Source organism: Corvus hawaiiensis, chromosome 12, assembly GCF_020740725.1.
Source record: "Corvus hawaiiensis isolate bCorHaw1 chromosome 12, bCorHaw1.pri.cur, whole genome shotgun sequence".
NCBI classification, from domain to species: Eukaryota; Metazoa; Chordata; class Aves; order Passeriformes; family Corvidae; genus Corvus; species Corvus hawaiiensis.
In genome coordinates, this window is record NC_063224.1 from 8,140,606 (window position 1) to 8,153,166 (window position 12,561).

At 42.3% G+C, this 12,561-nt stretch overlaps 1 protein-coding gene across 2 annotated transcripts in view; it reads right to left on the bottom strand.

The window, feature by feature from the left end:
• Positions 1-12,561, bottom strand: part of GLG1 (golgi glycoprotein 1) — an 84,238-nt gene that overhangs the window by 42,791 nt on the left and 28,886 nt on the right. For both annotated transcript variants that reach the window (XM_048316477.1, XM_048316476.1), the window contains exons 2-3: positions 3,173-3,205; positions 370-456 (exon numbers count right to left, since the gene is read on the bottom strand). In XM_048316477.1, the coding sequence (XP_048172434.1) occupies positions 370-456; positions 3,173-3,205 (120 nt within the window). The remainder of the gene's footprint in view (positions 1-369; positions 457-3,172; positions 3,206-12,561) is intronic.

Here is a 12,561-nt window from a genome sequence, read left to right on the forward strand (position 1 = left end):
CTAGCAAGAGACACAGTCCAAAACCAGCCTTACGTTAAATTCAGCAGAACCCCCACTACAACACTACTCTTACAAATGTCAAACACATGATATAAAGAGGGGACAAATCCAATTCACAACAGATTTCTGACAAAAGGTCTGGTAGGAGCTGGTGGGTTGTTAGCTCAGCATTTCTTTCTCCCATCCCTTTGCCTGGTACCACTAAGGTACCTGGCTTCTTCAGCAAGGAGATTGAACTAATTACAGCTAGAAATTAGGTATATGAGACTAGAGCTTCCCCAAATCACTATTCACATATTAATTCACTGTCACATAGAAATGGAAAAGCCTCAATGCCACAAGAGCAGCCATGCCTTCCTCCTGGCTTACCTCAGCAATAGTGGACTTGCAGACTTCTCTGGCCACGGATTCAAACTTTGGATCTGTAGTCAGGTTCAGCTTGTAGTTCCACAAGAGCTATAGAGAAAGCATTTGTAGAAAGGGAGTTTAAGAGCCTTCCATAGAGAATAACAAACATTTTGCTTCAGAAAACAATGAAACATCATTTATATCCAATCTGTATCATCATCCTTCTACAGTGCAATGATCAATAAAAAGTCTCCTTGACAACAACTTTGTCCCTTCATTTCTGCAATAATTTTCACATACTGAACAAATTCAGGCTGTCAGAAATCTCTCTGCAAGGTCATGAGCTGACTCATTAAAGGCAAATATAACAAATGAAGAATATTTCATAACTGAAAGGATAAAACAATGAAAGGTTTAACTTGCTACCTGCTGCATATTTGGCAACGCCTTTAGCCCACCACACCTTTCTGTGCCATGGTGTGCCTGCCTGATGCAAGTGATCTAAACAAATTAAATCCTCAATATGAGCATATTTCATGCTGAAAACCTTAAAAAAACCTAGCAAAAAGGGCAGGAGATAAAGCAGCTTGATCCTTCTGTGAGGGCTGCGACCAGACAACTTTTTGGATGCAGATATACTTCAAACCTACAGGAGGTTCTCTCCTGCTAAGCATACGATACATTAGAGCTTAGACTGCAAAATGCCTCTGGTAAGGACAACTGTTCTTCCAGGAGCCAGCAATGAGCTCATGAAGGAGACTCAATGCACAGGGTCATTGTGCAAGAATCAGTCTCGGGCAAGTCACACCCTGCAGATATATACACACATCCCAGATGTCCTCCTGAGGCACCATAAAATGAAAATACAGGGTAGGGTCATGAAACCTCAGCAAATTAATAGCTGAAGTGTTGCCTGATTGCTCTATTAGCTCATCTGTTTTTCTAGGAACTTAAGTTGCATTTAAACATTTTTCGCTAACTTAAAGATTAAGAAGTTTTAAAAATCCATATTAAAAACTCTGCCTTCATGACAAATTAATATCAGAAAGATAAAATTTGGTCAAACTTTTATTTTGACATTTCAATTGTACACAAAACAGTGGGAAAACATAATCACATGCTCTACACAAGGAAAGCAGTTTCACATTCGCTGCAGGAAGGTGGAAGCACAGACAGAGAACCAAAATCAGAATCAGCATAACTGCATCACCTTCCACACCTCTTACGGTTTTGGAGCTGTGAAAAGTTAAAAAAGGAGGTGATGGGAAACTAGGGTGTTACAGAGAGAGTAAATTGTAAACATGAGGTTTAATAGATAAAAGTGAATGAACTGGGAACCTGTCCTTGTAAAGAGCGCTGTAAGGTCTCTCCCAGGCAGAACTGGAAGTACAAGAATGAGGACACAAGATGAGAATACATCTCTACATTTGTAATCTCACACTTTGGAGAGTCTCAAAACGAGATGCTCTCCAAATGAACCTTCCCACAAACAGAAAGAAGGTTAAACTTGCAGCTTAAAACTCCTGATTTTAGCACTAGGCAGTATTTTCCAGGGAATGATCAGCAATTGTACTGCAGAGAGAGACAAAGGAAACGTGGACATGAGACAACCTCTCTGTGGTCTAGTTTTTTATCACCTCCCTTCAATTTCTGCCTGGGAAAATGAGACTTTGCCCACAGCTCCTATTTGTGAATGGCTTCCATAATCCACATCCACCCAACATTTGCCATCACTTAATCCAGCAGAAGAAAGATCCAACTTTGATTTCTAGAATTCTCAATTTCTTCTTCATTCAGGTAATTTTTGCTGGCACATTTAAATGTCAGGCAGATACATTTTAATTACTGGAGTTTTCTCTTTTTCAAAAAGACTTAAACAAAAACATGTTGTGCCCTTCATCTGATCCAACCCTGCACAACAGAGAATTACAGCTGCCAACGAAGTCAGGCAGTGCTAAAGGTTAATTTATAAACACAGTTGGAAATTACTAGCTGTACAGCATGGCCGGGTTTCATTTCTGGAATATATCTTCCAATAATAAAGCAAAATACAGCTTCTCAAGCATCCAAAATCAAGACTGTCATTGAGGCATGCACTTGTCTGTCTGTGTTCAGGGCTAACTGAGCAATTAAGGATCTTGATATGGTGTATGCTGACAGAATACAAATGAGAAAAACCAAAAGAAACTAATACCAACCTTAGAAATGAATTTTTTTTCTCCTTTTTTTTTTTTTTTTTTTGAGACTCCTGGGATTTGAAGAGTCACTTTGACAGCCCAAAAACTGGCTAATAGCTTGCTCACTGTTAAACACAGTGCTGAGAGGAAATCTGTTCTAAAACCAGCCAAGTGTCTCAAACTGCCTCTAAATATCACACCCCCACAGCATTTTCCAAGCAAGTCTAAGAATTTAGCAGCTGTGAAAGTAATAGAGAAGGTGTCAACAGCTGAAATTAAGAGTTTAAATTCAGTACTGCTCACATCTTTCCCAAAAGGAACACATCACATTGCTCCCAGTAAATCACGGGAACCACCCCCCAATTACGAAACACAAAAGACGTCTGCTATCCTCCCCTGATAAAGAAGTACAGTTTATAAAGTTCTTAAATATGTTCCACTCCGAAGTCTCCATTAAGACCAATGTGGTTATACTGGGTTAAAGAAGTCACCTTCTGTTCTTCCTCCAAAGGCCAGTCCAGAAACCCAAATGTGTCTTGATTAATAGCCTTTGCAAAGTACCAAACAATGCAAAATACCTCAGGTTCACAAGGGATGGGAGGTGCAAATGCCATAGCTAGAGACTGAATAAACAAAGCAATACTTACATGATTGCAGTCTGAAGAGATTTCATTATCTGGCTGAAAGGAGAAAGAAAAGGAGTGTCAGTTTACTACCGATGCAATGCATTTAACAGAGAAGAGTCTAAACTTTTGAAACTAAAATACTGTCAACTCTTTTCCACTGTAATAAACAACTTCACACAACTGACAGGAAATTTTAAAATCTGCATCACAAGAGTGATGACACCTAATTACCAAAAAACGAACAGGTACTTTAGACATTATGCTGTATTAACAGAACAAACAGCACAAGAGTAGCTGCATTTATGTACACACTGCAAAAACATAATGAATGCACTGACATCTGCCACAATTGCCCAAACTAGGAAGGCAAAAAAGCACCTGTGGGAAAACAAAGACGTAGGAGCAGAATTTTAAAGAAAAATTAGTTTGGTGCATACAACTGAAGGAGAAAGGTAGGACTCACTCCCCTCCCCCAGACTGGAATGTTCATATTCCCCATTTGAGAAGTAACATCTTTTCTTTCAGCTGTACATAAAAGGGCTAGTTCAAAGCAACCCCAAGATTTATACTTTCAACTGTGAGAAACTGGCGACATCCAATATTCATACATCATTTCAAAATATTTACTATATTCTCCTGGGGAGCTCCTTTGGAAAGGACTCTGAGTGCAAACCATCCCATTCTCCTTTCTGCCTGAGTAGCTCTCACAATGAAGAGTTCCTTGAAAAAAGTTAATCATACAAATCCCTATCTCCTCTCCACAGCAGAACAGCACAAAGGCAGGACAAAATCACCTGGTTGTCACACGCACAGAAAAATCAAACCTGGCTCACAAAGTCTCTGCTTCTACTGATACTTAAGATGCCAGACATGCTTTAAGAGCCAGTAAGACACAAAACCACTCTAAGCTTAAACACGATTGACACCAGGATGTTAGACCTCAGGGATCTGACATAAGAGAACCAGCATTTCAGCAGTTTTGGAAGCAAGCAGAGCTTTTCAGTGCAAGCCTTTGCTACTGCACGATCCGCTACACCAACACTTGTACCATTGGTGCTTTGGGGAACATGAACACAAGTTTATGAGGAAAAAAGCAAGCCTGGAAAACACTTCCAAGTTCTTAATTACAGCCATTATTAACTAAAGCACTTTTGCTTTTTATAGCACTAAGTGGCAGAAATCACCTCTCCACTTTGAACATAAAAAATGGTACCTGAAGGATTCCAGTAATTAATTGCAGTTTGGTCAGACCGACATGATCTAAAACTGTATCTCCCAAAGTAATTATAAATTTGAAAATTTGGATATCAACTTTTTTTTAAAGACTAGCAGATGTCTGCCAGTTATCCTCAGACTGCAGAACTGATTCTTTCAACTGAAAAATAAGATGCCACTCAAATTGCTCTATTTTACAGCAGCCTCTAAGACCAACACTATTGTGACTTACAAGGTGTGCTTTCCTTAATTTTCTGCACTCATCCCACATCCTTCAGGAACAGATGAAGGTTTTAGACTACTTTCAAAAGCTGGGAGGCAGAGTGCCCCCCACTGAAATTGCTGCCTCAGTCTTTTAGTCAAGGATAGTTTCTTCGTAAAAATATATAGGCTAGCACTGGAATTCTCCTGTAGAGGACAGGACTTACTAACACATTTGCAGGCAGGAGAACCTGTAAGGGTCAGAGAGCACTCCCACAAAACCCTCTGAGGTCACTTCAATTACTTTTGTACCCTCCAACCTGGTAACCCTTGCTTCAGATCCACCAAAGATTAAAGCTCAGGGTCTTTTTCTGGAAAGATGAGTCCAAAAAGATAACATACTGGTTCTCACTGACTTGAGAAGCTTAAACAAGCTTTTCTTGAAATACACATTGAAATACCAGACTTCCCTGTGCTCTGCAGCAAACCTCAGCACTGCGAAAACAAAATCTAGACTTATTCTTCTGAGAAGAGTAATGGAACTTAAATGGGATCTTAACTAATCTTTAGTACTGCATTCATTCACAGCTCAGTACTTAAATATGCAAAGTGTATTATCTAGCCAATAATCCTTTCAATGTGGAACAAGATAACACCCTGCTAGCTAAGAGCTGTGATCCTTCTTCCCTCTTACCACTGGAAGTGTTGGAGAGGTGAGTTCATGCAATGCTAACCTGCTTCTCCCTATTTCAGTGAAGCAACAGGAGAAAAACAATCCTTTTAGCTTCTGTCTGACAAACTGAAGGGCTGAGTTTGAAGAAGGGGAAGAAAAATCTCCCCAGTGCAACCCACACCAGTTTTGCCTTGCTGAAGAGATAGCCTGTGGCCCTCTGTCCACTATATCCACCCAAGAAACCTTCCAAACGAGCAGTTTCAGAACAATATGCAGTAAGAGTCATGAAAGAAAAATAAGTTTCAAATTACCACTAAATGAAGGTGAAGAGCAAGAAAAGCTGCATTGTGTCAGTCCCACATGGTAAGCTTGTGGAACACGGATGCTCAGAAAGACCCCCAGGGCAAGGGGAAGGAAGAGAGCAGTCTAGACCAGCACCACATGTTAGTCAAGGCATTTTAGGAGAGAAGGCTGATGGCAAGGATATTCCACCGATTATCAAGAGAGAAGGACTCCTCTTATCTCGGAACTGAAGGATTAAAAACAGCCTTTACAGAAAATGTGCGTGCCTCTGGGCTCACAGAAGCTGCTGCTGTTTAGCAGCTTCAGTGGGAATATATTGCCTCCCTTTACAGTTCTCTAAAAAGTTCTCCAAACTCCTTCACGCACTAACACTCACATTCCAGAGTACAAACACCACTTCCTACCTCCCTGGGAAAGCAGAGTTTAGAACAAGTACCAGATATAAGAAAACCTGAACAGAAAAAGCATTTTCTTCCATACAACCACAAACAGCCACAAATCACACTGCATTAGTATAATGAACTCCACAGAAAAATTTAAAGGTTTGTGTGAAGTACTGTCACCACCAGACTGAAGTCATCAACACTGTTGTGTTTAAAAGTGCATTTTCCCATCCACCACATCTCAACTCACTGAACCAAACCACAACAGTCATCCATCCCTTTCTAAATCTCTCTGCTTTGGCAGCAGTATAAAACTAGGTCAGAACTATACAGCAAGCGAGCAGCCCACCACCACTACCCAGGCCCAAAGGGGGACAAGGTGTTGGTGCTTTAGCAATAGAAATGGACCATCATCGTGCTGGGAGCCAGAGGAACAGCTGATGGTGACTGAACCAGTGTCATGCATCACCATCCAGTGCACAGCACACTGTCTGGGGTGCAGTTACAGCCACTCCCTCAGCGACAGTCACAGCCCCTTCCAGCTGCGTATACAAAACACACTTGATTTGGTCTTCCTGCATCACATCCTAAGGAAAAATAATTCACACCACGGGATTTTGAAAAGCAGGCTAAGTATCCTCATCAACTGATGTGGATGAGAATGGTGAGGCTGGTTGCCCAAAGAACCTGTGGGTGACCTGCCCCGGAAGTGCTCAAGCCCAGGCTGGATGAAGCTTGGAGCAACCTGGTCTAGTGGAAGGTGTCCCTTCCCATGACAGGAGGTTGGAAGAAGATGACCTTTAAGGTCCCTTTCAATCCAAACTGTTCTAGTCTCGGGAAAACTCTGCGCAGGGATTATTTTCAATCTCCAGCATTCAGATTCCTTTGCTTCCTTGCAAAAGTCATGCAAATGAAAGAGTCTGAAATCAACTGCCCAAGTGCCTTAATTCCCAGAATTTAATCCCTCCTGACAGCACAAGAAGGGATGACAGCAGACATTTCCACTATTCTTTTAAGGCAAGAGTAGCAATGAACTTGTTGAAAATCAAGAACCAGGCATACCTCAAACACTATGGATAATCCTCAGACATTGAAGACAACAGATTTTGGACTTGCTCAGGCAAAAGCCATCGAGAACCAACATGGAGCAAAACAGCAAAATAAAAAGGCAACTGACTTGTGGATGGGAAGAACCCAGTAGATGTTCTCTCCCTAAATTCAGGAAGATTGCAAAAACCTCTAAAAAGTCAATTAGGAAAAGATGTTAATGAAAGCAGCTACATTCCTATGAAAGAGAGGGTAGACAGAAGTCGAGCCAGACTGCGGGTGGTCCCCAGTTTATTGCACTGTCACACAGTCAGTTATACTACAGAGGATGGTGCACACAGACACACAGTACAGGCAGCTCATATTTTTTCCACTTTGATCTAAACAGCCATTTATCACCAGCATCTGTAGAGAAATCGTAGAGTGGGCCTGCTGACCTAGAAGCTTCTAAGGAGGCCAGCAAGCTGATAAAAGGACAATTGGCTTCTTAGCTGTGCCCTTCCCACAGACTAACAGCCATCTCTTCACACCAAACACACCCAGCCAGGATAGCAAACTAAAATAAAGTGATTCAACCCACAGGTATCAAACTAGCTAGACTTGCTGGACACCTGGAAACAGCACATGCCAGATGCAAGGTAGGGATCAAGGAGACATCCGGTGGATCCAGCCTCCTGCAAACCTGATGAGTTTCCAATGCAACCACTAGAAAATATTCTGCAGAAGAATTTCTGGAAACATGAGGACATAGAGTAGTCTAGGCAAGAATCAACACAGCTTTTGTAAAAGAAAAACCACACATCACACAACCACCCATGCCTCAAACCTACTGAAACATCCTGGATTTCTGAGCCAAGAAGCATATGGCTACAGTAAACCATTTTCACACATCCTGCAATCCTGGAAAAGTCATGTGTGATAGGAAAGTTAAAACCAGTGATAATTTAAGTTCAAAACAGATGAGAAGATGTCGTAACTTAATTACACACTTAGTGAGCAATGAAAGTTAAACTTGTTAAACCAAGCTTGAAATATTCGCTAATGCCAATGAACTCTTAGTACTAAAAACAAACCCCGTGTTGTCATGTCAGCAAAAAAACTCTATATTTACCATCCATGCTTTGAAAATAGCCAGTTTTAAAGCATGGCAACTGTGGATATATCATGCACCAAAGTTGCAAGCTCCTAGCTTCCACATACTTTGCTTATTTCATATAAATAGTTTTTCCCAGTTGCAAAAAGAGCTAAAATCTGCAATGCAGCAAATCCTTTACCCAAATAATTATGTCCACATTGATTAGGTGTTCCTAGTTTATGCAAATGTATTAGTCCAAGTTATATACAAGCACCTAACAACCACCTCCAAAACATACACAGAACTCTGTGCATAAAAATCAAACTATCAGGACCAGAAGCAATTTCTTTAGTCATCTTGCACACACACAGCACAAGTGGCACATCACCCCAAACACCAAATTCTGCTACTTTTTTTCACTGTTTTAACTGAATTCTATATTCCACAAACTTTTCCACCTTTGCTGACATTTTACATCCTCCAGGGGTATGACACCATTAAGGTAAGTACACTTATTCAGAAAAGATAGCACAAAGCAACATCAAAAAACTCCAGTACAACATGTGTGTCCTTCTGGCTCAGCAGTCACATAAAAAGGAGACAAGGATGAAGCAGGCCTTGTCCCCTGGTACTTTGCGGATCCACTGTTCAGTATCTGCTTCAAACACCAAGAAAGAGTAGGACTTGCTGAGCTTTCTGTTGTAGCTTTGATAGAAAGTCAAAAGTGGTTTTGCTTGTTTCACATTTGACACTAAGCAAGGTCTTCAGCAGGCTGTGTACCATTCCTGCACAGAAGAGACCCCTCCTTGGGCAAATACCAAAGGCAGGAAAAGCACAAAAAATCTCAAGTTTAAATTCCAGTGAATCAGAAGTGACCACAGACCGTGGAGCAATTTTAAGGAAACACTAAGCCCATTTGCCTGACCTGGCAAGTATCTTTGCTGACTCTTACCAGCAAATCACCTTCTCTGAGCTGGCTGTTCCCACCCATGCAAAAGTGTAGGGCGGGTGCTCGGAGGCTGCACCCGCTGCTCTGTGCTGGGAGTGCCATGCTCTGTGCCACAGCCTTCTCACACAAGCTATTCTTGTCCCTGCTGCCTCTGCCTCCCTGCATGGGGGACTCTAAAGCCCCGAAGCCCTCTCAGCCTTTCTCCTCTCAACGCAGATCCACACATCAGAGCATATTCCAACAGTCAGCACAATCAAAGCAAATTTGCTCCAGATGTTTGTTTGTTCTTCCCTTAGTCCCCTCTCTTCCTCCTCTCGAAGGCTTTCCAGGCAGTCCCAGTGAGTTGTGGAACAAGACAGACCTTGAAATTACGGGTTTGCCACCTAAGTTTGGCAGCACTGCTACCAGATATAATGTTTCCCACAACACTCCTCCACAGCAGAGCTCTGCTACTAAGCATAGCACCGACACTGAGCTGCAGATCCCACCAGGTTTCAGGATTTGCTCCTGGAAAGCTCTCTTGCAATGCTAGCAAAAAGCTTCAGAGACCAAAAGGCATGCAAGGATGCCGGCAGAGTTACAAGAGAGAATAAAAGGAGAAGGAGAGCTGTTATCCCACTAAGCGAGGTGACAGGGAGTCTGCTGTCCTCCTCACTCCTGTAGCTGACCCCAGCTCATCACACCATCCAAAACTCAGCACATCAACAGGAAACGGTAATTTTAGAGTTTTCTGTCAGGTTAGTACCAATGGGCTTATGGAAGAGTCCGCCCAGCACCAGTGAGTTTACTGGGAGATGCACAGTGGCATCTCCACCTGCAGCATTCAAGCAGTCCACAAGCTATCCTAAGACAGCTTTACTTTTAAACTACTTTTCTGGATGACATTCTGCCTTAACTCTAACCAGAAACATCCCAGATAAACTTTAGAGTATTCCAGTAAAGAGACAAAAATCAATAGCATGAGTATTGGCAGTACTGCCCAGCATCCACTGGGGATGCAGAGAAATGAGCCAAGAAAGAAATGGAGGTCTCAACAAGTAATTTCAGTGCAACAGCTAATGAAGAGCTTTTATCAATTATGTTCACAATCTCTTTGTAAGTCAAATTCTATGACTTATTCTCAATACAGAGACTTCACATCTTTTGACAGTATATACTCTATAGTACCTCAAGTTGACCTTAACTTTTCAGAAAGCTTCCAAAAAGCCATGACGAGTTCACAAGCAATATTCAGTTTTACACAAGATAAAAGGTTGTTGTACATGGAGTGGCAAAGCCCGTCTCCTAAGATGAAAATGCTGTTCTGATCATGCTTTGTTCTTCAGAGAATCATGTTTTGGCTGCACATGGCCTGGAACTAGAGAAATCCTTTGTAAATTAGCTTTGTACGGGAGCTAAGAAAACAGTTCACACCAAAAGCTCCACATACCAAAGCAGAGGAGAAGCGCAGGTTTCAGAGCAAACGCTGCTTGCTCATCGCCCCATTCCCACAACCCAGTGCAGGGAATGCTGTCCTGCAGAGCAAAGCCAACAAGCCCTGACATTCCCCCCTTGCCAGCAGCTTCATTACACCACCATTGCTGAAGAGCACCTCTAACCAGTACCAGGCTCCCCTGCCAAGTGCTCTTGCTTCATTCAGCAGAGTGAACAATGCTCTACACACTCCACCAGCCAATATTCATATTTGTCTTTGTTATTCAACATGCGGGCTCATGACTCCAATTTTCCACACTGAAAGCCATACAGTGCTCCCAAAGATCCCTCCTCAGGAGCATTTTCCTCCCCCTCTTCCAGTAAGGCACATGTGTCACATCAATCAGGAGCCCATCCTCTCCAAGGCACAATAAGCATCTCCTGCCCGTGCTCAGGGGCAAGAGCAGCACTGCTTTAATCCTAAGGATTTACATTCACACATTCTACCTCGAACCAAAATAAGATGAGCATCCAAACAGGTGGGAAGCAGACTCTGCTATTTTTAACTCCTGCCAGCTATTCTACTTAGAGGCAATAAAAATCAAATACCTCGGAGAAGCCACTTCAGCCTTAACCACAAACCACAAGAAGAACAATTTTATTTTGAAGTCTTCCCTTCTTCCTTCAGGACAGTGGTGAGAGGCACAATTACATTTAACATCACTACTTCCAAAACATGATGGATGTTACATTACACATGGATGAACAGGCCTGTAGCAGTTCTTACACAACACCAAGCACTAGTCCTTGGCTGTCACAAGAAAAAGACTATTTTAGTCTTCTTCATGGTATGTCACCCTGAATTCCCATGCAATATTCAATATCTGTTTCGTTATCTGCTAATGCCAACAAGAGGGGCAGGATGTACCAAGGGACCCCATATACCAGCTTTCCCGTGCTATTACCCTGCAAGAGATTTCCTGAAAGCACGAAGTCTCCTGGGCCCCGGCTGTTAAGATGAAATGCGATGGGGAAGTCTCCCTCAAAAGCAAGAGCACCCCGAGCACAGCCAGTGTTCAGACACTCCTAACAGCTAGATTTGAAATAAAACACTGGAATTGAATTTTCTTCAGAAGATCTGCAGGGGCCCAGCACATCACTTGCTTCTTCACTGCAGTGAGAAGCAGGCAAAGAACAAAAGTCCCAAGTAGGGTGACTACCTGCTGTTAAAATAAACTGATTCAGTTCTTCTCTCACTTAAGCACTAACTACAGTCGCTGACTTTATCATTCTCTTTATGTGTCAATTTTACCACAGTACTATTCAAACATGAAAAAAAGCCGACCAGGCCCAGCCACCACCCTTCCTCAGCTGAGTTCATCCTTCATTTCTTCATTACCACATTCACAAGCTCACTGGAAAAGCAGCAGGTATTGCACAGCAGCTGAGAGAATCCAATGGCAACTTGAGGCTCCCCAAGGCTATGGTGACAGCAATGAAAACACTGTTAGGACACATCCCAGTGTAAGTTCATTATGTCTAACACAACATGGGAGCTGAGAAGAGCCATGTCAAGTCAAAAGCCACACAAGCTCTTGACTTGACATCACTAACAAGGGCCAGAAGCCAGGATTTAAAAATACCTTAAGAGATAACCCTATACCCGGAAAAAGCGAGACTTGTTACATTATTCATTCTCCAATTCTCCCAAAGAAACTTTGGGAGAAACTTTGTTGAAAACTTTCGGTTTATTCAAAAGAGACCAGTCTATTAAACTAGAGAGGCCAATATAAATTCACTTAAGGAACAACACTGCACTTGTACACAGTGGGAATAAGCAAATAAGCACAAAGGACTAACATGTATTAAGGTCTACAGCACAGCACAGCCCACAACAGCAGCTTGCAAGCAGCATCACTCTGCGACAGAGAATCGGGACATTGCCTCGGCAGTCCAGAGGATTTCTCCAACCCTGGATGAGTTTCCCCCATGAGATCTGTTTTGCTGGATTCTCACCATCACCCGCTGAACTCAGCAGGAAAGATCTGTAGGCTATTTTTAGGGAGCCCTAGAAACAGCACAATGCCCCGCTTCCATTTCAAGTTCCTCCCATACAGGAAGGGCTGCCCATGAGATGCACATCCAAACTAA